Source organism: Cydia splendana, chromosome 12 (genome assembly GCF_910591565.1).
Source record: "Cydia splendana chromosome 12, ilCydSple1.2, whole genome shotgun sequence".
Lineage (NCBI taxonomy): Eukaryota > Metazoa > Arthropoda > Insecta > Lepidoptera > Tortricidae > Cydia > Cydia splendana.
Window position 1 is genome coordinate 14,329,524 of NC_085971.1, and position 25,777 is coordinate 14,355,300.

Here is a 25,777-nt window from a genome sequence, read left to right on the forward strand (position 1 = left end):
TATTGGGGTATTTATTTATGTCAATTTTAAGTTTGTTTATATAAAAAAAAATACACACCCAAACAAACTTAAACGTCGGTATATTTTATTCAAGTATGAGACACGCGCCAAGAAAACGTGGTTGAGGGTGATAAGGCAATAAAATTGGTTCGAATTTTGGCGATGGAACTTGAAAGCTTCGTACTTATAAAAATTAAAGGTCTCTTCGTTTTGCTTGGGGAGTTTTTGCTGTCTCATCAGATGCTCTTCTACGGAAGTGTACGGCGCAATTCGGGTAGAGACAAGAGTAATACTCGACGCGGCCGGGTTGAGCTGGCAAGGACGGGTTAATTAGTAGCCTATTAGATTCACAACCTAATATCTTTGGTGGAGCGAGGTGACTGGGGAAAAAGTTGTCATGGTTCATTGACGGAATTCTGATGAACTAATTTCAGAGCTGAGTCATTAGCGGTCACTTAGTATTGAGACACACACTACACGTTTAGAAAAGGGGGGATATATCCGACTAATCTAGAGTAGATTGAAGTCTTTTACAAATTACTGTAGTAATTCATAAAACACTTAAATCGGGGGCGAACTGTGACTAGTCGTATGCCTATTGCCTAGTATTAACCACATTTTTCATTGAAACACAGAAAATAAAAGGAAATACCTTGTAAAACTAAAGACCTCTTCAGTCGCATATTTCATTCATGATTCCATCGAATATTCTAACAGTTGAAACTTGAAGCAATTCCATGGTAATCCATAATAGGTATCACGTGACTTTCTTTTTTTTAAATCTTTATTTTAACTTAGAAATAAACAAAATAAACCCTCAGGAAATAATCAACAACAAATTGGTATTGACGTTGACAATAAAACTGATGAAGACAGCTCGACGTTCCGTTACGCTGATGCTAGTACAATTTCGAAACATAAAATCTAAAAATTCATAAGATAAATAAAAATATTAAAATAATTAATTCTCTAAATTCCGGATGTCTTAAATAATATACTAGATACTAATAAACATAAAAAAACTTCAATACAGGAATGTTTTTCAGAAGTAAACTAAAAATATCTCAAAGTAAAATAATGCTTACAAATTCGTACGTGATGAGTTTTCGAACGTTCCCTTTTATCATAATTTAGTCTACTCCAACTGACTACTCGACTATTGCCTATGAATGTGTGCGTAGATGTCATTAAAAATAGCTCCGTCTTTCTCTAAACTGCGTGAGTAAAAAGGACATGATTTATATTCTGAAGTAAGCAATAGTGAACTTTAATATTTAAGACATATGGTTTAGTAAACAACCTGGAACTTATGATCTTTCTTCTTGAATCAAACCTTGTTACACGCCACGAGGTTAATGACATCTTCCTCAGTTCTGGTATCCTGGTATTTTTGGTATACGTTTGTCTCAATAAGACACCTGTTGTCGGTTACCCGCCCGAGGCAAACGACCTCTTCTGCAATTCTGGCATCCTGGTACTTTTGGAATAATGTTTATGCCAGTATGTCGCCGTTATGTCGCTATTGTGTCGCCGTTATGTCGCCATTCAGTCGCCACTCAGTCGCCACTCAGTCACCACTCAGTCGCCAGTATCTTTGTTTTGATTCAGTCGCCATTCGGTCGCCATTCAGTCGCCAATCAGTCGCCACTCAGTCGCCATTCAGTCGCCGCTCAGTCGCCATTCAGTCGCCGCTCATTCGCCATTCAGTCGCCACTCAGTCGCCATTCAGTCGCCATTCAGTCGCCGTTCAGTCGCCATTCAGTCGCCGTTATGTCGCCATTCAGTCGCCACTCAGTCGCCATTCAGTCGCCACTCAGTCACCATTCAGTCGCCATTCAGTCGCCATTCAGTCGCCACTCAGTCGCCACTCAGTCGCCACTCAGTCGCCAGTATCTTTGTTTTGATTCAGTCGCCACTCAGTCGCCATTCAGTCGCCGTTATGTCGCCATTCAGTCGCCGTTCAGTCGCCATTCAGTCGCCGTTATGTCGCCATTCAGTCGCCATTCAGTCGCCACTCAGTCGCCACTCAGTCGCCACTCAGTCGCCACTCAGTCGCCGCTCAGTCGCCATTCAGTCGCCGCTCAGTCGCCATTCAGTCGCCATTCAGTCGCCACTCAGTCGCCAGTATCTTTGTTTTGATTCAGTCGCCATTCAGTCGCCGTTCAGTCGCCGTTCAGTCGCCATTCAGTCGCCGTTATGTCGCCATTCAGTCGCCACTCAGTCGCCATTCAGTCGCCATTCAGTCGCCGTTATGTCGCCATTCAGTCGCCACTCAGTCGCCATTCAGTCGCCATTCAGTCGCCACTCAGTCGCCGCTCAGTCGCCGCTCAGTCGCCGCTCAGTCGCCGCTCAGTCGCCGCTCAGTCGCCGCTCAGTCGCCGCTCAGTCGCCGTTATGTCGCCGTTATGTCGCCATTCAGTCGCCATAGTAAAAGGTATAAAAGGCCGGTGCGGAGCGTTGGGAGGGGCATTCATTCTTCGACCGGGCTAGCAGTGACTCTGGTTTTCGGGTGTAACGTAGTGCGGGGAAGTGAAGTTTCTCCGCGACTTTTTCTGTTTGTTTTTACTTGGAATTATCCTGGTGAATTTAAACTTAGAATTTGTGTCTGTGCTTGGTTTTGCGGGGATTTTAATCGTCGTAACGCTAAGTTTAGACTGTTGTGGAGATTCTTTACTGCCATGTGTGGGTTTTTAGTTATTGTGAAGTTTTCTCTACGCTGTGTGTTCTAAGTGCCGTCATGTTATGCAGGGACAATGTCAATGCATAGCCGGGGCTAGGAATAGTGTCTGTGTTTGGTTTTGCGGGAAGAAATTCTCGTAACATTAAATATAGATGACAGTGTTTAAGGGAATTTCACTTTTCTGTTGAGTTAGTTTAATTTAGTGATAACTTAGTTATTTTAGTGTTTTTCTATGGGGTATTTTTGCTATTTTAAAAGCCAGATCATTGTTTGGACTGACAGTTTGTCCAGCTAACCATTCACTCCGCCTAACGGTGCCAAAGGATTGGATGGTTAGGAGTCTATTGCTCCAAGTTTGAGAGGACTTGGCGTCTCTTTTATATCAACATAAGAGACGAATTATCTCACTAGTCTCAAGGCCCAGCTGTTTAGATGGATGTGGGGACGTCACGTGCGCGTCATCCGGAGTAATCTGGGCCCACTGAAGTCGACAGTAATTGAGACTAGGTCTCCTATTAAATTTATTTATATATTTCGGTGCTCCGGTTCATGCTAGTGCTGGTTGCGGGGACAGACTTCTGTCGTGACTGATATTACACTTAGTCTTTGTTGTGGCAGAGTTTCCCTCGTGATTAGTGCGTGTATGTGCTAGGGTACTGGTCCACTTATATACACGGAATAGGGCGACTTATTCTTATCCACCATGCCCGCGGGCGATAAGGAGGGAGTCAAATACACTGGCATGTAGGTTGCCTTCTCGGTTTCGCCTGCCGAACTTTACAGCTTCTGGTAGGGACCACACTTGCGTATATTACAAAGCATTAGGTCGATGGTAAGAACGAACTATGCTTTGAATGTACTAGATTAGGGACAAAGGGTAGGATTAGGGTAGAATCACACACTCTTTTGTTGTCTATTAATGTTCTTTTTAGTTAGGGTCTATAAAATTGATATGGTTGATATATATTTATCTTTAAGGGTTTTAAAATATGGTTTCTTAATCCTAAAATATGTGTGTTTAAAAGGTAAAGAGTTTAACTGCCTAAATCTTTCTAATTTCTCATTTATATGGGGAAAGAATTAATGCTTCTATAAAATTTTATTTCTACTTTTCATTTCTGGTTGTCTGGTGTAGGAACGAGGTACTGAGTAATAAAATCAGGTATTTATAACATAATCTCTTAATTATCAATCTGGATTTAGGAACGCAGACTATTCTGGGATTGAAGAACGGTTTGCTTTAGGGAAACTTTGTCAGGCAAAAGCAGTACAAAGGATTTATTGAGTGAATACTCAATTTCGACCTCTACTAAACATAATAGTTAACAAATAAACTCGGTGCTTCGTTTATACATCTAGAGAACTAGGAATTCTGTCTAGATTATCAGCTTTGGGGAATGGGACTATGGGATTAGCATCCCTAGCTTTTGAATATAAAAAAGATAAGTAATTATGATGATTGATGGATACTTTGACACTTCTTTTCATCATCATCTAGGTGCGTTTAGGTTACGAAGTGTTGGTCATAGCCCGTCTGGCTAAACTGGTAGGGTAGGTGTTCCGATTAATACTTGCAAATCGGACTAAGAGCTTCCAGACCTGCATCGGGCGTACGGAGCAGCACGTGTGATTAAATCACACATCGTTTAGAAGATGATAGTTAATTATAATTAACCTTGAAATGCTAGGGTGTAAAAGAGCTTATCTCAGGAGTGCTGCTTCTATGTTATCCCGGAAGCTTAATAGGTGTGGCAGGATTTTACCAACAACATTTTTATATATTTATATCATCATATATGCTGTAATACTTAAATACATTATAGTACATTTTACACCATCATTTAAGTTGCACTAATAAATTCTAAATAATTTTCTATTTCTCTAAATAATTTTCTTTAAATTATTTCTTACTTTCATAAATAATTATTTTATTACCATAAATATCTGTTCTCAAAAATCTAGGTAATAACTAATAATAAATAAAGTCAGAGTCCAAAATTTAGCTGATACTCATTAAAGAATTTGAGGTTGCTGCGGTTCACTTCGAGGGGTCCTAACTACTAGCTAGACGATCACATGGCCATATTTTAAGGGTAAATCTAAAGGGGATGTTATATTAAGGTAGGTTAGGTAGATAAATAAGGGGGGAGTTACAGAGTTCCCTTTAATATCATCGCCTGCCTAACTTCTACCTAATAAGAAGTTTGCTTTCACACGAATCGTAAATCGGAATTTCGCATTTTTCGTTAGATACGATTAACCCTTTTTTGCATGATTTTTTGTTTTTTCCCGAAATTAATATATGTATTACCTACTACGTAATTGTTTGCGGATTATGGGAAAAATTTTAAAAATTTTATAACATCGTTTTCACTGCGAAATCAGTGTTAGAAGTAGAATAGGCTAAATCATATTTATGTAAATATGTAATTTTCAGTAATAAATATATGAAATTTTTTACTACCAAATACACTATTTGTGATATACCTATGATAGAGTTTTTAAATATAAAATAATTACAAACCCTGAAAACACCGTTCAAAATCACATACTAAAAATCAACTTCTGGGTTTTTCCAAGTTTTCCGACATTTCGTCTTAAAACAAATGTAATTTTTATAAATTAAAATACTGCGTAAATTTATGTAAAAAATCAGAAAATGGATTAGTGTTGAAAGTTAACAGTCTTAAAAATAAATATCGATCACCTCCGAAAGCACCTTTATTTCATAGGACAATGTTATGATGGAAATTTCCATCACCATGCAAAGAAGGGTTAAGGTGAGGTGGAATGATGTTAAATGGCAGGATATGTAAAATGTTTGATTGGATTTTCTATTGTGTACACTTGACGGATTCGTGTTACAATATATATGTACTCGCATGTATAGAGCTCAGAGCTTAAACTAGCGAAATTAACTAGAAATTCCACTGGAATCTGGGTCAATAAAATATCTCTTTAAGGAATGTAAACAAAATTACCACGTGAAAAGAACCTTTTGTATGTATGGAATTATATATGTATTGGTCATTTTGATCAAACGACCGAGTCGTGTGTGTTTTATAATATGTTAGTTTACATTTTGATCCTTCTATTCGGAATATAAACTAGAATTAGTTTTATTGGCATTCTCATTTTCCGCTGACCACTGCTTCTAAGTTGAATAAATAATACATTTTATATAATACTGGCACTAAAAAGAAAAATCACCACCTTGATATCTGTAACCATACCTATGGAGGTAAGTTAAGTGTTATGAAGCTCATGAATACTAACAGTCTGGCTCTAAGACATATAAAGTTGCTCATCATAAAACGAGTACGTTTTAAACCACATTTTCTTTGAAACTCACGTGGTTCCTTTGTGGCATTATAATAATATCACGATTTAAAATCTCTCACAAACGATTTAATATCTGATACGATAATATCCGATGCGCTTTTTATTGTTTTTTATAAAAAAATAAACAAAATGTGTGCGGAAAAACTTGTAATTAGGTACTTAACTTAACTTTGTGTCCTATGTTTGTGTTTTTATCGGTATCCAATAAATACACTGTAAAGGACGAATCCTTTAGATTGTCTAAACGTCTCATATGTCCCAAAACGTGATTCAAGTCCCGACTGTTCAGATAATCACCGAACCAATTAGATTAGGCTGCCCCCAAACACTCCACTTCACACTTTCACTCGACCTCGAGCGTATAAGCTTAAGATACGAGTACATTTGTCTTGACACATTTAAGGGAGATTAAGATTTGGCGCAGAAGGAATTCCAAGCGGATCCGATCCACGTGAAAAGTTCCTCGATTGAGTTTATATGTGAAAAATACTTAGATTTTTATTAATTTACTACGTTTCATCATTTATTTTATACTTATAATCGAATTAAGCAGAATGGAAGCCTTTTAATATTTATTTAATTTATTTCTCAGTGTTCGATTACTAATAGGCTTAAAACATTTCAAAAGTGTTTGAATTATTTACGTTATAACACATATTAAAAAATAGGTTTTTAGATGGATCAAATAAATTCTGGGGTTAATTTTACCTATACTTAGCTGAGCCCTTTAACTGTAAATAACTAATTACATAGTGTTAACTTTTAGAATAAGACATCTTATTCATTTAGTTACCGTGACCCCTGATTTTTTTCAAAACTTTAATACACACTTGGAATTGATAGATTTATCAAATCTATTTCACCAACCCTTTTCATGGCGTCATTCGCAAATTCTCGCGTGGTCAGTCGTAATAAAATGAATTTTACGACCCGGTAAAAAGATCGAGGTGCTCGTTTTCGGGAAATAGTTATACTTTAACAATTTGTTCATGTTTGATAAAACGGTCGCTAAAGGGTTTTTACAAAATATACTTACTTTAATAGGTACTTATGTCATGGCTTTATGCTTCTAGATGAAACTTCCTATTGTTTTGAGAAGATATTTACCTATAATAAGAAAAGAAAAACCACCACCACGATGACCTGCGGGCTCAGCACGGTTCCATTTTTATCGACTATCACTATGCGCGTCCCTTTCGCACTTACATACTTGTTAGAACGTGACAGGCATGGTGAGAAGGGATAAAAACGCGACCGTGCTAAGCCGCCTGGTGATGTTTTGAAGATTTTACGCTCTAAAATTGATACCTAACTGTTTTTTAATGCTCTAAGGAAAATAATGTTAGATTTTTTCATTTGCTATTGATTTGTTTTATTTTTTATTTACGTAACTTTTATCTTCTTACAATCTTTTACTCTGATTTCAAACCTGACGTTTAAGGACATAGTTAAGGGAAGAGACATCCATCCATTTATAAACTGAAATAAATGTCATATACTAAGAAAAAGTGACCAAGGCCTCCAGTGCCCCAGGCTGGAATCGAACCAGCGTCCTCTGCTATCGCGGCAGGTGCCTGAACCACTCGGCCACCGGGCCACAGCGACATTAGTCAAATTTTCCAAGTATATGCACTTCCTACTGAAGGCTTGTGGCGCCCCCTAGCCATCTCTAAGGTAGAACAGTATGGTTCGAACCTTCTATCTGGATCATTCTCATGATGATACCGAGCTAGCGAGAGAGATGGCGCTGCCAATCAATACTATGAAGTATTTGAACAAATTAAATTATTTTTCAGAAAATATTTTAATAAAATAATTTAATTTTTATTTTTGGAAAATAATTTAATTTGTTCAAATACTTCATAGTATTGATTGGCAGCGCCATCTCTCTCGCTAGCTCGGTATCATCATGAGAATGATCCAGATAGAAGGTTCGAACCATACTGTTCTACCTTAGAGATGGCTAGGGGGCGCCACAAGCCTTCAGTAGGAAGTGCATATACTTGGAAAATTTGACTAATGTCGCTGTGGCCCGGTGGCCGAGTGGTTCAGGCACCTGCCGCGATAGCAGAGGACGCTGGTTCGATTCCAGCCTGGGGCACTGGAGGCCTTGGTCACTTTTTCTTAGTATATGACATTTATTTCAGTTTATAATTTATATAGTAGTGTTTCTACTTGATAAAAACAAATTAAAATATTTTCTGAAAAATAATTTAATTTGTTCAAATACTTCATAGTATCCATCCATTTGTCAATAAATCAATCTTTTATTGATAAAATATAAGTAAATATTTCACATGCCAATACAATACTTACACAGCTAATGGTAGATAACACGTTATTTATATTTAGAATGAAATATTAGTTACTTATCTGGGGTAGGTCAGTATTTTTGTCAAAATTAATCGAACGAGCGAGCGAAGCGAAGCGAAGCGAAGCGAAGTTCTTACATTCGACTTGGGACACGCGGCTGGCTAGCGGCACGTCCCGGCATTTCGATGTTTTTAAGCTGAACTATCAGAGGATAGTTTGATACTCAAGAACTTAAGTAAATTTGTTCTAATTTAATTTAAATTGGGTGAACGTATAGTTGAGGGCATCAAATATTATTAGTCATTAAATTTTGAGCAGGCTCGATCAAGAGGTTATTGAGCTAGAAGAGCTTAAAATGCTAAAAAGCTATTTGTGAGGGGTCTTGATATTCTGGTCATTTTATTTGCAAGAAAGTATGGTCGAGTTTCGTATCAAATGAAAGTGCTCGGTTTACACATTTATAATATTGTTTTTTTTTTTTAGATTAATAAATAATTACTCAATGTACCAATGTGTCAATGTGTGTGTATACTTTTGATCGTTCTTATCCCAGACATAAATACACTTTTTGTGTCAAACTGTATAATCAGAATCACTGTAAAATAATGCCTATTGTGCAATCCAAGATGGCGGCCATGCACTATGTCATAAAAGTCGTCATGGATGTCGTTTTATAGGTTTTAGGGGGCCCCAATTTCGAAAATGATGATCATTTTGGAATCCAAGATGGCGGCCATGCACTATGTCATAAAAGTCGTCATGGATGACGTTTTATAGGTTTTAGGGGGCGCAGATTTCGAAAATGATGACAATTTTGGAATCCAAGATGGCGGCCATGCACTATGTCATAAAAGTCGTCATGGATGTCGTTTTATAGGTTTTAGGGGGCGCAAATTTCGAAAATGATGACAATTTTGGATTCCAAAATGGCGGCCATGCACTATGTCATAAAAGTCGTCATGGATGTCGTTTTATAGGTTTTAGGGGGAGCAGATTTCGAAAATGATCAATCAATTACGAAATGCCCATCTCGGACTAAGTAGTACTGCATTCAATTGATCTTTGTGTCGAACCGCGAGTTCTCAGTTCGGGGCGAACTACTAGTTTTATTTATTTTATTGACAGTACCTATCCCCTAAACTACGTCCAACTGTCCTACTGATTTTGATTTGGAAAAAAATCAAATCAGTCAATCAATAATTAATAATTAATTATTAATTGGCTGAATTAACTACCTATTTTAATATTTATTCGTATTATAGGACCGAACTTGTACGTGTATGCATAAAATGATTATCAGATGATTAAAGTATTTAAATTGTTCCCAGCATCCCATTGGACTGGTTCGTGAACGAGATTGTGAACAACCCGGACTTCGCGCGATCCGTGGTCCGCAAATTCGTAGACATCAACCAGGTTTGTACAAACAGATTACATTATAAGTAAGTAAAGGAGGATTCCGTATACCGTAATTCGATGTGATTTTTATCTCATTTTGATACAACCTCATAGCATGGCATTAAGTTCGCTTTTTGTACATTAATTTGTTCTTTTGTGCAGTAAAGTTTAAATAAAATAAATAAATAAAAAAAAACCTTGAGCGCACCAATAAGTGTGAGCGAAAAGACGACTTTTGATTGCATTTGATTGCATTTCAGACAGAATATGCCTCCAGTGTTTTAAGCCCTTCTGCAAAATGGATATCATCACATGCTGAACAATTTTTAATATAAGACTAATCCCGAAATCGCGAATAAAAATTGAAAACATTGACATCAAATCAGCCGAAATATATAAAACAGTTATTTTTCGATTTCATTCAAGTTGTTCTACTTATGCTTCTCTACATCACATCAAAATATTCTAAAACATGAATGAGCAATCATAATGCTAGAAATTGTAGGGTTGAAATGTATTCAGAATACTAATTAGATTATAACAGTCTGAGTGTTTGTTTAGAAAATAAATGTAGCAAAACAATGTAACGTGTATAATATTTTTTTTTATTTAAGTAGCAATGCGGCCAGCCTTCTGGGCACACTGCCCATCGGCAGTGACTTGGGGGATGTTTTTTATTTATAGGCTTTTTATTTTAAGTTTATTTATAGATAGTTTATAGTATTATTTATTAAGCTTATTTAATTATGTTTAATAAATTGTGTTTTATTGCAATAAAACTATTTTGCAAATATCAAATATCAGAGCTTTAGATAGTATCACACACGCGACATATACAAAATATTTTTCTTTTACGTATCACATTTTATTTGGTATCACGTGTAGTGCATTTTGCTTGTACAAATATCAAATCAAATACGCTTCGTATCACATCGTTGCGCGTAGCATACCTATTTAAATATATTAATAAATAGTGAAAATTTGCGGTAGCACCGTGCTCCTGACATGTGGGTGCGTATTTACATTTAAATGTGGTATTGATTTGATATCTATTTTATAAATATCTCATCTTGGTGCGAGAAAAAAGCGACGATTAGTAGTAGATGACTTTACCTCGACTACCGTAAATATTTCCAGGCATATAGTAAAAATCCTATACTACCGACAAAATATCGTAGTTAGCACAGAATGGGTTACATAAAATACCTAATTAAATCCTTTACGCCATCACAGTATGCACGGCCAAGCGAAAGTACCCGCTGTAAAGCGAAGTACGGGAAATTGGTTCCCGTACTACAAGTGCACCTTGGCTTGTTGAAGTGACGTCATCGCACGTTAACTACGAGCAGTTTAATTAATTAGTTAGCTCTTATAAGTACACCCAAGAGCGTGGCGTGGGGGCGTAAAGCCAGGTGATTAGAAGGGAATAAAAGATATGGCGCGCCGCGCGAAACTCGTGACGGAAGATATGGTCATCGCGATGGTTTTAACGTTTTATAACTCTGAAAATACACTTCTGTATAAAATTTTCACTGAAAATAGTCATGTCCGTCGGTTATACCGGGTGTGGCCTGTAACACGAGCAATTAATTAAAACATAGAATGTACTCCTCAAACGGTGACACTTTTGTTCAACAACTTTTAAAAATTGTGAAGTATTTAGACTCCCTATTTTTCATACAAAATAAATATTATCTTCAATGGACGCCATCGCCACGCCATATCATTGTGATTGACGTTGCTTGTCACGCCTTAAACATAACAAAATTCGCAATATATTACGTCTTAGAATAAACTTTAAAGTGTATTAAAAATCAAACCACAAGTTATTATTAAAAGTCGCTGAACAAATGTTGGTCAGTATGAGGAGTACAGCCTACAGTTTAATTTTTTGCTCATGTTACAGGCCACACCCGGTATAACTCGACTAGGTATATTATACAAAAATGATACCTACTGCTGTGGTATACAGGGTAACAATATACAATTGAAATTAAATGAAAATTAGACATATAGTTTTCGCGATTTTATTTTATCAAACAAGCTTTTACCTATAGTTGAATTATCGAGAAGATGGAATTGCATTTGTAGTGGTTGTATGCTGATAGTACAAGAAAATAGAAAATTCAAATATAGAATGCCTGTAAACAAACAATACTACTACATATGCAATTCCACGCTCTCGATTATTCAACTATACCTTGTAAGATTTTGGTTGGAGTCTGGCCTTACTAGTTTCCGTGTGATTTTTTTTATAGCATTTGCCTTTGTAATAACGTGTTACAATTCAATATATAAACTACAATTTCGCGTTAATCCCCTCTTAAACGGGTCACTTTTTATATACTATTCAACTGACCGGTTTCTATTGGTCTAGTAATGTGCTGCCTCTGATTTTTTTCACTTTTTAATATACAATTTTTTTATGTACTTTCTGTGTTTACAGGACGGCATGCTATCATCGGACGAACTCCTCAGGAACGTGTAAACGACTCTTAAGTTATTTGTTGTAGACTTTCGGATTGTTTCCCGTTATATACATTTGTACCAACACTGTCAAGTTGATTTGAAAAATAGTACTTAATTAAAATGTTACTATAGGTACTGTGATATCAAATAAAACTAAATAATTTTGAAAAAAAAAGTGGTAATTATGTTTTTGTACTCTGCTATTGTATAGTTTGTTTAAAATTGGAGTAATATATATCTACAATGTTTTATCATTATTGTAAATAGTTTCTAAATTAATACAATGTCAATGGCATAAGAATTTGTCCAAAAAGTAATTCCTTATATCTATGTAGGAAAGTGTAGTCCTATATGAATGTGTGTCTTCAAATTTAGTCACAAATCTATACTGAAAATATATATTTAAAATTTCGAGATTTTCAATGTGCGTCACCCTAGTGCGACCTCTGTACTTTTGATGTTATATTTCCTTTTTATGCACTTGTTTGTGTCTAAGGTTGAGACAATATGTAGGTGCTGTTCCAATAAAATAAATATAAAAAATAACTGTTTACCACAACACATTTGTTTTATATTAGTTGTATCTACCTAAGTTTGGTTGCTAAATTGCTGGCCCAATATTACAGGGCTCTGTTTCACTTTTATCGAACTGAAATTTGAACTTTGTCATAGTGACATTTAAGTCGCATTTCAACTATCTAGAAAATGTAACATAGAACCCTGTAATATTGGGCCAGGGAAATGGTAATTTTGTTTTAGCTATGTTAACGTTTTAAACATTAGACATGTAGTTTCAATTTATAAAACTAAATCGGGACTTGTTCGCGTACGTTTTTTATTTTTTTATGTCACGTTCGAAACGTCAGGCTAAAGAAAAAACGTAAGTGTACGCGATTAAGTCCTGAGAGAGTACGAGTAAGTTCAGTTTTATAAATTATGACTAAAAATCGTGTTAGTTCAAATCAATATTTATATAGTTTCAGTTCAAAAAAATCTTATAATTAGAGGTTTTGCCATCGTGACGTACATATATAAAGAAATTTTATTATTAGATATTGAAAATCAAGAAGTAGTAGTAAGAGGTAAAAGACTAAAATATTATATTTTAACGTTAGTGGTTATCAGAGTACTTTAGTTCTGCCAAAGATATTTGTAAAATTTTCAAAAAAAGGGGAAAGGCATCATTTTCTTATTTATCGACACATTTATTTAGGCTGGGGTTTACAAAGTGAATTTTTAAAGTTGATATTTTGTATTACCTCTGACGCTCTACATACATACATGTAATGTTACATAATGGATATGATAATTTCTAGGCTAGCGAGTCAAATATTCGAGAATCAATGTTTTGGATACCCAATGTTTACTTAGTTTGTTGTTAAAAACACTATCGACGTTATGGATGAAATAAATTTATCGGGTACCAAAAAAGTGGTTTCATTAAATTTGCTTTTAGGGTAACATTCCATTTCTGACCGCAGCTGCACTACTAGTACGAACGCGTCGGTGTTATTGTCAATTTTCATAGTAAAATGAATGGAAGTGCTGCTGTCCTTGGAAAGGGACTGTCACCTTTACTCCTCATAAAGGATGACTCATGTTAAAGGATGACTCACGCTAGACCGGGCCGGCCGGGGCCGAGCCCGATGCACGATGTACTACGCATGCATGCATGGAAAGCACGACGTGATCACCGATCATCCGTCATAGAAGGTGACATGTCGGACGCCTCGGCCCGGGCACGGCCCGGTCTAGCGTGAGTCATCCTTAAGACGGCCCAGGTCAGGCTTTCTATGACAGGTGAACGGTGATCACGTGATGCTTTCTATGGAAAACGAAGTGTCTAATGCCTCCGCCGGACCCGGGCCGTTCTAACGTGAATCATCATTTAGACCCAGGCCAGTTTTTGCTCTTTCGAATTTTGAACTTGTACTTTTATTTATATGTAGGTATATGAGTTCCATACTCGAATTCGGAAAAGAAGAAGACAGAACGTTGCTAGCTGAAATGAATTAAAATTTGCTAACTCAGCATAAATTACTGCTAACTATACGTAAACTAAGTTCCGCTTTCCATTTACGTTAGTTAAAATTTTTAAACTGAATGCAAATATTAGTCTAGGATAATGAAAGCAACTGAACAGCTGCCTGGATCCAGATGCCTAGATCTAGTAATAAGGATAGTATAGCAAACTAACTGCCGTATTCGAACTTCAAGATATTCACAAGAGACGACACGTATTGGATACGTTATAGTTTAGATATCAACTAGTTCTCTTTTGCAGCGCAATTCGGGCAACCAATGTCACTTTTACGTTAGATAGAGTAAGATATCTATTAGATGTGAATTGGATCTCTAAGTCATATCCTGTGGAAATCGTTCAACAGTATCTCCAGAATTGCGCAAATGTCAAATTTGACAGGTTAGATCTTAAACATATCGTTATCGTATCTTGGTGATGTCTAAACCATGTCTAATAGATATCTATTTCAAAATCCGAATCGGGCCTTAACTGTCTAGTTTCATTGCTCTGATTATCCTGTACCATTTACCGGAGCTATCTCTTAGTCTATTAAGATTTCTCACTCTATTACTGCCCGATTCGAATTTTAAGATACGTCATAATAGATCTATAAACGATATGGATTAGATGTGTCAGTGTCAAAAGTGACGTTTTGGTTTGAAGAAACGTCTTATTTGACACTGACATATCTCCATCTCCATCCATATCGTTTCTAGACAGTTTCTAGATCTATTAACTGACGTATCTTAAAGTTCGAATCGGGCCATTAGGCTCAACTGATATGCCGTCGGAGAGTTTCAAAATTGCACAATTTCCATATGGAAAATTTTTAGAAACTTCTCATATTTTTGTATAGGGATCGTAATTTTCCAATTCCAAGAGGAAACTTTCCTTTATTTCCTGTGAACTTTCCAAGAACTTTTGCAACTTTTTGGAAACTTTCTGTAGGCTCAAAGGAATCTATAGATTGACGCCGTCTCATGCATAAAACACCATTAACATTACAGCACCATATTTCAATAGAACATTGAAACTCAACTCATTTTGTCGTATCTTCTCAAAGTTGTACAATCAGCAACACTCCTAACTGTACATCGTTGGACCTTATTATTAATAGTTTGGGCGATATGGTACGAGAGCAGATTGCTGATAGTAAGCAATTTTACCCGTAAACCGACAGATACGAGTAGACAGCAGTGAAGAAGTTAAATGTTAAACGTATTTGAATACAATAGAATGTTGCAGGTTGGAGCGAAATTCAAACTTCAGAAACTGACCTCAATTTTACATTTTTTAGGTAAGGTTTTTTAACTATAGGTATAGGTAAGACCAATTCAATAATAATGTTGGAATAATAAGATAAATAAAGAAATAAAAAATAAATAATAATAAAAGGAAAATCTCACCGCTATGTACTCGTATTTTAGAACACCGGTAACCAATCGTCCTTAAGGATGACTCACGTTGTCTGTGTCCGGCCCGGAGCTTCCGGCGCATCATTTTCTATGGAAAGCATCACGTGATCGGCTGTTATGTCATAGAAAAGTAAGCTCCGGAATCTCCGGCCCGGACACGGCTCGGTCTAACGTAAGTCATCCTTTTATGTATCTGAGCTACCGGAGCTTACCAGAAAGTAATTTCGCAAAGTCGCAAGTTCGAATCTTACCCGGTGTCTTAGCGGTGAATTTTTCAATTTTTCCTTATTTATTGCTCTGATGATGTTCCATCCAAGTTGATCTTATTATGGAGGACGTAGGTAGGTGTAGATCTCCCACCTTCGTCACCGGGCACGGTATTCAACTGCCAGATATGGTTGCGGTTGCGGCTGCCGCTCTCGCATTGGACTTACTAGTTAGTCATCCCCACGTCACAGGCTAAGCCTAGTGTGGGGATCACTGTACTGCCCCTGCAATCAAGTTATGAAATAAATATATTTTGAATTTGAATTTGAATTTTTGAATTTAAATTTGCGGCAGTGCCGCACTCTTGTGGACGCTGTTTGAACCATAATTTTATTGATGAGGTAGGTAGCTAAAAGAAATATGAAATTAAAACACGCAACCTCAGAGTTTCGGTTTGTTAGAATCTCTTCGATCTAACACAGTAGATGACTAATGAAAGAAGAGTACCTAAAGTCGGCAATAACACCTGATTTTTTTTTGTAATTTTTTTTATTTTTCTATAATACTTTAATTAAATCACGCGTTAAGGATGACTCACGATAGACCGGGTCGTGTCCGGGCCTTACTTTTCTATGACATGACAGGTGATCACGTGATGCTTTCCATACAAAACGACGCGCCGGAAGCTCCGGCCCGGACACGGCCCGGACACGGCCCGGTCTAACCTTTATGCGTATTACTCGTACCTACTCGTACATTGGTGCGGCTAAGATGTGCTACGACTGGTTTCAAAATATAATCAATTGAGATAAGGTGGTATAGATAATCCAGAATTCGATTAAGCCTATTTAAACTGACATTTTGATGTCAAAATAATGCCTTTTTGCTATCATTCGCCGCGCATCTCGCTCGTGCCAACGTACGAACAAATGTGAGCGAAATGCACGTACGAATGATAGCAAAATGACATCTTTTGAATCAAAATGTACGTTCGAACTGGAGGCCGAAAATTCGAATTTCGACCGCTCGATTTCGTGTATTTCGTTCAATAATATCTCCAATACCAGGCATTTAAATTCTACTAATAGAATTGAAAACGAGTAGGTAGTCAATACCACTTGATTCCCAATTTCAATCGCTCGTATTTCAAAAATTAGTATTTCGCCGTTTTCAACCGATTGTTGAAATTCAAAAATCGGCCCCTTGGCCTCCTTCTCTAGCTTGCATTGAGGTGACGAGATCAAAGGAAAGCCGGCAGCGTTCCCGCTTGCATCGCTTTTCAGGAAACGTTTAGTCTGAACCGTGGGGGTGTGCGGCAAATGTAAAGTTTACAACGTAAAATATTTGAAAGAGAATACTGTAAAGCAATCTAAAAATATTTTTTTTCTTTTCTATGGATAATAAAAATGGCTTAGAAGTTAGACCAAGAAAAGTCTGCAGCGATTTTGATAGCCCACGCAGTGAAAGTGTTATTTTAAACGTCGATCTTCTATGAAATTATGACGTATAAATAACACTTGCCCTGCATGAGCTATCGAAATCACTGCAGACTTTTCTTGGTCTAAATCTATTTCTAAAAGAGTAAAATATCTAGGTATTCTATATCTAGGTAGGAAGTTTAGTTCGTATAGGTACAAAGATGTTAACTTCTACTAGAGTTTCCGCACAGACACTAATATAAAAATAGAATTCAAATAAATAAAGAAAATAATAAGGTACCTACTCTAGATGGTGGTTTATTATAAAGTTAAAGGGCAAAACAAGGCCTTATTTACTTAATTTAGCGTCCAATTTTTTAATCTGTATTTAGCTGCTTAGCTTTTGGCCCCAAAAGTCCCAAGCAAATACAGATTGTTACAAAGGTAACAAATATGTAACAATTTAAACGCCTGTCGGACATATTTTAAATATGGCAAAATATGGCAACAAGGCCCGTATGTGGCTTTCCACAGAGAAGGGCCTTTATACTTCATGTGCATTGTGAAATATGGACCTTTTTCACAGAATTTCTGTTGGAATTTCAGATGGAAAGGACCTTATTGCACTTCAAGTATAAGGACCCTTCTGTGATGAAATGCCACATATTACATATACCTTATAAGTAGACTAACATACACATATATTTTATACTATTAAAACTAAACACAATTTTGGCGAAAAAACGGCAATGATAAGGGAAATTTCACTCAAACTCAAAAGTCAGTAGTACAGTCTTTACCGCTTATCAGTCACTGTCTACGAAACAAACGATCAGCAAGTTGGACAAAGACTCTTTTCTGTAATAAAGGAGTGAACTTTGTCACAGGACAATGAGGGAACTCGTAATGAACTTGTCATGGAATTATTCAAATTCTGTGAAGTTGGTGAGACATCTCAAATTTGAAACATTGATGTTGATGATAGTTAAAATGGGGTTGGCCGGTCGAAGTATTTAGCAGATGGCGCCAGCATAGCTTGCCCTGTCGATCCCTATAATTGTGTCAAACATTTTGTTTTTTTAATGGAATTTTATGCCCTAGATGCCAGTCCTCGTACCCAAATCTCATAGAAAAGGGGGCAAGCTATGATGGCGCCATATGCAAACCTTTGACAGTTGCCAACCTCATTGTGTCGCTTAACTTCAAACTCGGGTGAATCCATTCGACCCACTCAGGAAATATCTACTCTATTACCTTTTCTTTAATACCAAAATAGCATAATCTGCCAGATGGATTTACCCGAGTTTGAAGTTAAGCGACTCAATTATGAATCGTTGTCCATTTTGCGGGGGTTTTGCTGCAAAGATTGGCTACGTCAGTCACCTGAGAGCGCACCAGCGACGCTCTCAGCTGTAGGAAAGCAGTCCGTGTAGCCGAAAACGGCTAGGAGATGATGATGATTTTGTGGGAGTAGGAATATGTAAAACGAGATGATTGTGAATCGAAAAATCGAAACGCATCATGAAACTTAAAAATCAAATTCATTTCTAGAGTTTGTCTAAGCTAACTTTGCATTGATTTCTTTGTGATAAAGTACGCAAGTGCCACAATAGATTCGAATAGATAGAATAGATTTCATATAATTTTATATACCTACATTTGACGATTATAGACACCTCCACACTTTGTCATTGCCTGTACAACACACTTATATTACAACAAATAAATATACCTATAACAGTTTTGAATGATTCAGACATTCAGACTTATATCGAACGGGGTATGAACCGTGACTAGCTTTTGTATTGTTTTCGAACTCCCGATATTTCGAACGCAGCCGACGCGCACGAATGAGAGTAGCCCGTGCGCGATCTACACAACTTTGACACCCACCCGCTATCTTCAGTTACCCGTGAACAAGATACCTTCATGTAATATCGGGAGCTCGAAAACAATACAAAAGGTAATCACGGTTTATATCCCGGTCGATATAAGTACTAAATAAATATAAAAGTCCCAGTAAAAGCGTAATAACTTAAAAGTAGTTACATGCAGATACAATTTTTTTGTAACCAAAACTAATACCAAACATAGATGGTAGGTATGCTACCTACGTAAATATTCATGCCAAGTTTTATGTAATTTAATCATGTCGTTTCAATACGAGAACGTAACTTAAATTTTATAAGAGCGGCTTTTTGGCGGTGGGTTCATTGTGACTCTTAAAACAAATAATAACAAGTTACAAGTTATCTTCTCAATACGCAAACCTATATTTATTCTTTATCATTCAAAATATAAAACCATATTACAATTAGAGAGGCACCGGATATTCGGTTACTATCCGGTATCCGGCCTATCCGGCCATTATTTTAACATCCGGCCGGATACCGGATGGTGGCCTACTATCCGGTCGGATACCGGATAGTAACATTGCTTGATTTCGGAGTAAACAAAATTGGAATAAGATACAATCACGGTCATAATCGTACTCGTTTATTATCTTAAAACAATTTAAACATTCCACTCACTAGCACGTGCACTCATTTCGAACTTAGAAATGAGTCCGCGCGAACGTTCACTACGAAACAGGTCAAAACCTGCACAATGCGCACCTGAAAAACCGAAATGTAGGTATAGTTCCGAAGGCCGAATATTCGGCCGATGGTCTGGCCGAATATCCGGTATCCGGTATCCGGCCAAACAACTATCCGCTGCATCTCTAATTACAATAACACGCAAGTAAATTAAACTTATGCTAACACAAAACCCAACTAAAAACGAAATATAAAAGACTTCCCCCAAATCACTCCCTTCCGGCATGGTCGCAAGAACGCTAGCGGCGTTGCCCATCTGCACCGCCAGGCGGTCTAGCATAAGTTGCGTTCTCGCGCGCGACTCCATACATCTTGCTCGACTTCAAGTATGGCCTCGCGCGCGAAAACACAACTCATGCTAGACAGCCAGGCTTATTTACTCAATACCGAGACTCAATATGAATTCTCAAGTCTGTTAAATATTTTTTTCACTTTTTTAACTTTCTTATTGCGTAGTAAAACTAAAGTTGGTGAATAGAAAGCCCACAAACATCTGTACAATATTTGTATCCATTTCGATACAAATCCTAACAAGTTCCAGCAGCCGTTGGAAGTAACCGACTGCCTCCAACTTGTTGATTACGCTCCTTTCTGCTCGATTCGAACTTTAAGATACGTCAAATATTATAAGATACGATATGGATTAGATATGTCAGTGTCAAAAGTGACGTTTCTTCAAACAAAAACGTCAGTTTTGACACTGACATATCTAATGTATATCGTATCTTGTCGTAATATTTGACGTATCTTAAAAGTTCGAATCGGGCCGTTTCGTTCGTGGTACAGTTAGTATCAATAGAAGCGGATGAAACAACGCTCCAAAAGTGTCTGCCATTCTAGAATTATTTTTCAAATACTCTATTTTCACTTAGAACAGGGGTTCTAAGTAAGGGGTTCTAGAGGGAGGGCCCTCTAATAATATTTTAATATTCTAATTTCCTTAATATTATTTCTTTTACGTCAAATGTGCCTACTACTACATGATCATCCCTATATGATCAATCACACCAAAGTCCTAATAAAGTTATAGGCCTGCGTAGGCCCATGTAAAACCATTAACGCGATTACCAACCAATCTCAGCGTCGAAACTTGCTGCTAACTAGACCTCTCTTCGTAATTAGTTACGACATTGCCAAATTGTTTAATACCTTTTGCATAATTGGAGTCTTTTGATATGATCGCCGGGTCAATGTCAAAAGTCAATGGTTAAAGTGTTGAAAATATCATCAATACCAACAAACATTTTCAGCTAATTTTGGATTACTCTCACTTTAGCCAAATTACAAGCAAAAAACTAATGTAGGTATAAACATTGCATTAACAAAATATCAAATGTCAAAGACATGGGGCTAATTCAAATTTACATTGTGACATCAAAATGTATCTAAATATCTAAAAAAAGCGCTGGTGGCCTAGCGGTAAGAGCGTGCGACTTTCAAGCGGGTTCAAACCCCGGCTCGTACCAATGAGTTTTTCGGAACTTACGAAATATATCATTTGATGTTTACCAGTTGCTTTTCGGTGAAGGAAAACATCGCGAGGAACCCGGACTAATCCCAATAAGATCTAGTTTCCCCTCTGGGTTGGAAGGTCAGATGGCAGTCGCTTTCGTAAAAACTAGTGCCTACGTCAATTCTTGGGTTTAGTTGTCAAGCGGACCCCAGGCTCCCATGAGCCGTGGCAAAAATGCCGGGATAACGCCAGGAAGAAGGAGGAGGTCTCTAAATAACCGCGCGTGCATTTCGCTTGTACTACTGGCACGCACGCACGCACGCACACACACACGCACGCACGCACGCACGCACGCACGCACGCACGCACGCACGCACGTACGCACGCACGCACTGACGCACGGGCGCCTGACGTCATTTAGAATATTTAGATTATATAATTTTGATGTCATAATATAAGTTGGAATTGGTATCTTTATACGATGTAATATTATAAGGCTTTATAGGAAACTATTACAAAGGCAGGATGTCCCAATTTAGCTTTTCTTTACTTTGTTATCGTACGATTCAGGAAATTAGTCTAATTTCGTACCAATTGAACCGTCACTCAATTATATTGATTTCATTGTGTTTATTTGTGTACCACAGTTATTATAGTTACCTGAACAACCTTAAGCAATACCCAACTTTTACTACACTTAATAAGTTTTGAATTTTAAAACCTCTGACAGAATTATAGCAGTAAAGGAGCCTACTGATTAACAGTCCGCCGGACGGTATAGGCCTGTCAGTTAGAACAAAATTTTGACAGTTCCGAACAACTGACAGGCCGATACCGTCCGGCGGACTGTTAATCAGTGGGCCCCTTAAAAATAAATAATATTGCAGGTGTATTGTATACAAAACATAGGATTCAAAACGTGTAACATTTTTTTGACACTGGAAAACAAAAAAATACACTTATTAAACTTATAGCACTCATCTTTTTCTGTTAGGGGATCAAACTCCCATAAAATAATAGTCAAATTAATGGGTCGTTCTCAAAAAATATGTCTGCAGTCTAATTGCCGCGACCCATACAAAATGTATGAAAAGAGTCGTGACAATTAGACGCAACCGCAGACATAATTATTCTCTGAGGGCCTACCGCGAACCACGTTCGACGTGTTGCCTCTCTGTCGCACTTGTAAATTCGTACGTAAGTGTGAGAGGGAGGCAACACGTCGAACGTGATTCGCGGTAGGCCCTCAGAGAATGAGCCAAATTTTAAGGCCCCAGTACACAATGGGCCATCACCGGCCACTCCAAGGGACGCAGCCATGCGGTAGAATGAGATAGCAATATCACTTGCTCCCTCTAACGCATAAATGCGTCCCTTGGCACTCCAAGGGGCCACTGCCGGCGATGGCCCATTGTGTACTGGGGCCTTTATATTTAGCGAATCATAGCGAATAATAGCGAATCAAATAATAATTGTTGATCATAATAGGTAGGAGGTAAAATCTAAGAAAAAACCACGAATAAACCGAGCCCTTTTGTTTGTCATCCGTAATAGATGACATTTGTTTTGTGGCCACTGAATTGTCTAACGTCAACTTTTGACAAGCAGAATAAAAGTACAGTACAAAGCCATGTCTGCGTCACCTCCCAATTCGAAACGAAACATTTAGATACGAATTAGTCCTCGGCGATGCTTCAAAAGTAACCTTTCTTCAAACATAAACGTCACTCGACACTGACATAACCGATCCATATCGTATCTTTAGCAAATTATTGACGTATCTTACAGTTCGAATCAGGCTTTTACACATCGCTGCCCCAATATTACAGGGTTCTATGTTACATTTTAAAGATAGTTGAAATTGTTTGGAGTTGAAACTCTAGGTCCATGGGGTCCCAGCGCGCATAAGTTGTTCGCAGAAATCGCGAAGCGTCTGGTTGATGTAACTGGTGACCGAAGAGCTGGCGGCTACCTCGCACAACGTATCAGCATTGCGATACAGCGAGGAAATGCCGCCAGCATCCTTGGTACAATGCCTCAAGGGCCTAGTACCACTGTATATATATTGTATGTAAATAAATGATTAAAAAAAAAAAAGTTGAAATTCGACTTAATGTCACTATGACAATGTTCAAATTTCAGTTCGATATAAGTGAAACATAGAACCCTGTAATATTGGGGCAGCGGCATCTTACACAATCTTTGTTAAGGTAGTATAATGATGTCATTAATTAAATATGTACCTATTGTAGTTACAGTGTAAATATTATAAGAGCCCCAAATCTTGACATCTTCACGTGTATGAGATAATACTAGACACAATGCCACTCTTAATGAGTCTTTAAGCGGTTTAATGTTCAATCGACTGACATTAAGAAGGCAGATGTAAACCACCTTTATTAGTTAATAAGCGAAATAACGATGACAGTTACTCTAGTTAAAGGTCTTATATGATCCTTAATAATATCGTATATTTCCATACAAATGTATATGTATACATGGAGTGTGTAGGAAATTCGATGTTTACATTTAGGTGTATTATTTTAGCATTGGCATTTATACATTGATTACTCGTAGTTATTCTCTATACCTATTGGAGTTTAAAGAGGGGAAAAAAGGGGTCCAACTATATCATTATCGGCATTATCGATATACTGAAGTACTGTTATGTTGTTACTAAGCCTACTTCAGTTTATTGGCATCGATTGATTCAATCGATAATAGACCTTCCGTCTTTGTAATAAGATGCCCGTTTACGAAACGATACAAATGAATTCTACAGGAATAACCCAGCTCACGAAAGCACACGAAGACAAACAACTGCCCGATTCGAACTATAAGATACGTCAATTAATAGATCTAGAAACGATATGGATTAGATATGTCAGTGTCAAATGTGACGTTTTTGTTTGAAGAAACGTCACATTTGACACTGACATACATATCTAATCCATGTCGTTTATAGATCTATTAACTGACGCATCTTTAAGTTCGAATCGGGCCGCAAGCCTCGTAGATTAAAATCAACTGAAGAATTAAATAACATGAAAAATATACTGTTACAATTACTTTTTTTTTGAGAATTTTTTTGTCCTAAAGAGAAAATACACTTGTTTTACTGTTTTTCTTCTTGGCAAGTTTAGAAGGCGAGTTAAAAAAAGGTATACTGAAAACTGTAGTTATGCCCCCATATTTTTTTTTTACTATAACGAAAATATAAACTGTTGTATAGATTTTTTTTCTGCCTCTTGCCGAGCTAGGTAGGCCATTTCTTAAGAGCAAAGTAAATAGAAAGCGGCAGTCAACCCCCATGTAAACGAGCCTGAAGTCTCAGGTGGTATCGTTCTTCGAAGTATTTTGCCCGATACGCTTCATAGCCTTAGAAAGGTCGTGACACCGTTTATTGATGATGCAAAATATATGTAGACCCAAATTCAAACAAGGATATGGTTGCAGAAATGGTCGCGAGTAGGTACCTATACTATACATGTTGCATTAATTTTATATTAGCTGTGTTTTTTGGAAATTGGGTTGAAATTTATACTGGTGAAAATAGGGTTGAAAGTTTCTAACGACTTTTTGAACGGCATTTGCATATAACATCGTTATTGCACATCACGCCCTATCTTACATTCGGAAACTCATAATATATGTTAAATAAAATACAATCATTATCAATACAATATGATCATAAAACTACTAAATAATCTAGCTTACTGACTAACTTATACTAAAACTAAACTAAACCACAAATTAAATATAAAAAATTCACAGATTTCGTGCCTCACACGACTATCGAGCACATTGGAAATGAATCTACGGAATTCGAAAAAATATTGTCGCTGAGCGACGAGAAAGTCTGGATAAGGAAAAAGTTACAAAATAAAACTACAACGTTGAATGATAATTATTTTATTCTTAGATTAACACAAGTATCCTGGACATAACGCATGTGAACAAACAAATTTCAAAATTTCCACACGCGTATCGAAGTTTGAATAATTGTCGCCGTGGCGCATAAGTATAGGTACATATTTCATTTTTCGATTAATAAGCAGGATATATTAATGTTCAAAGTACAAGAAAATTATTACACGGCAAATCCGTAGTCAACTCGAGAAGTGGTAGCCACATCGCCGTTATCGTCACTCGAGTCTTGATTGGCAGCGGCCCATTTGCTGCAAGATATGAAATTTTCTTGACAGCAGTTGCATGGCAGCTTGACGCGACGAGAGATGACCATAACAGCGTTTGTCTATGTTGCACCAAACCTGAGTTCCAATAGGTACTACCAGGGTTCAGCATCAGCTATCTTGGGTAATGCTCTACCATGTGATCATCATGACGAATCGGATGTCCAAAACAGCGCGTGCCTATGTTGCACCAAACCTGAGTTCCGCTAGGTACAACCAGGGTTCAGCATCAGCTCTATCTTGGGTACTACTCTCCTAAGTGCTCATCA

General features: G+C 37.3%; 1 protein-coding gene and 1 long non-coding RNA gene across 3 annotated transcripts in view; one reads left to right on the forward strand and one right to left on the reverse strand.

Annotated features, from left to right (window-relative positions):
• Window positions 1-13,088, forward strand: part of LOC134795719 (allatotropins-like) — a 113,821-nt gene extending 100,733 nt beyond the window's left edge. Inside the window, exons 6-7 of one of the 2 annotated variants that reach the window (XM_063767669.1) lie at window positions 9,664-9,751; window positions 12,180-13,088. In XM_063767669.1, coding sequence (XP_063623739.1) covers window positions 9,664-9,751; window positions 12,180-12,221 — 130 coding nt within the window. In that variant the 3' untranslated portion in view covers window positions 12,222-13,088. The remainder of the gene's footprint in view (window positions 1-9,663; window positions 9,752-12,179) is intronic. The other variant, XM_063767668.1, reaches the window with a different exon arrangement.
• LOC134795744 (uncharacterized) overlaps window positions 1-25,777 on the reverse strand; it is a 333,124-nt gene that overhangs the window by 159,368 nt on the left and 147,979 nt on the right. The gene's annotated exons all lie outside the window — the stretch shown is intronic.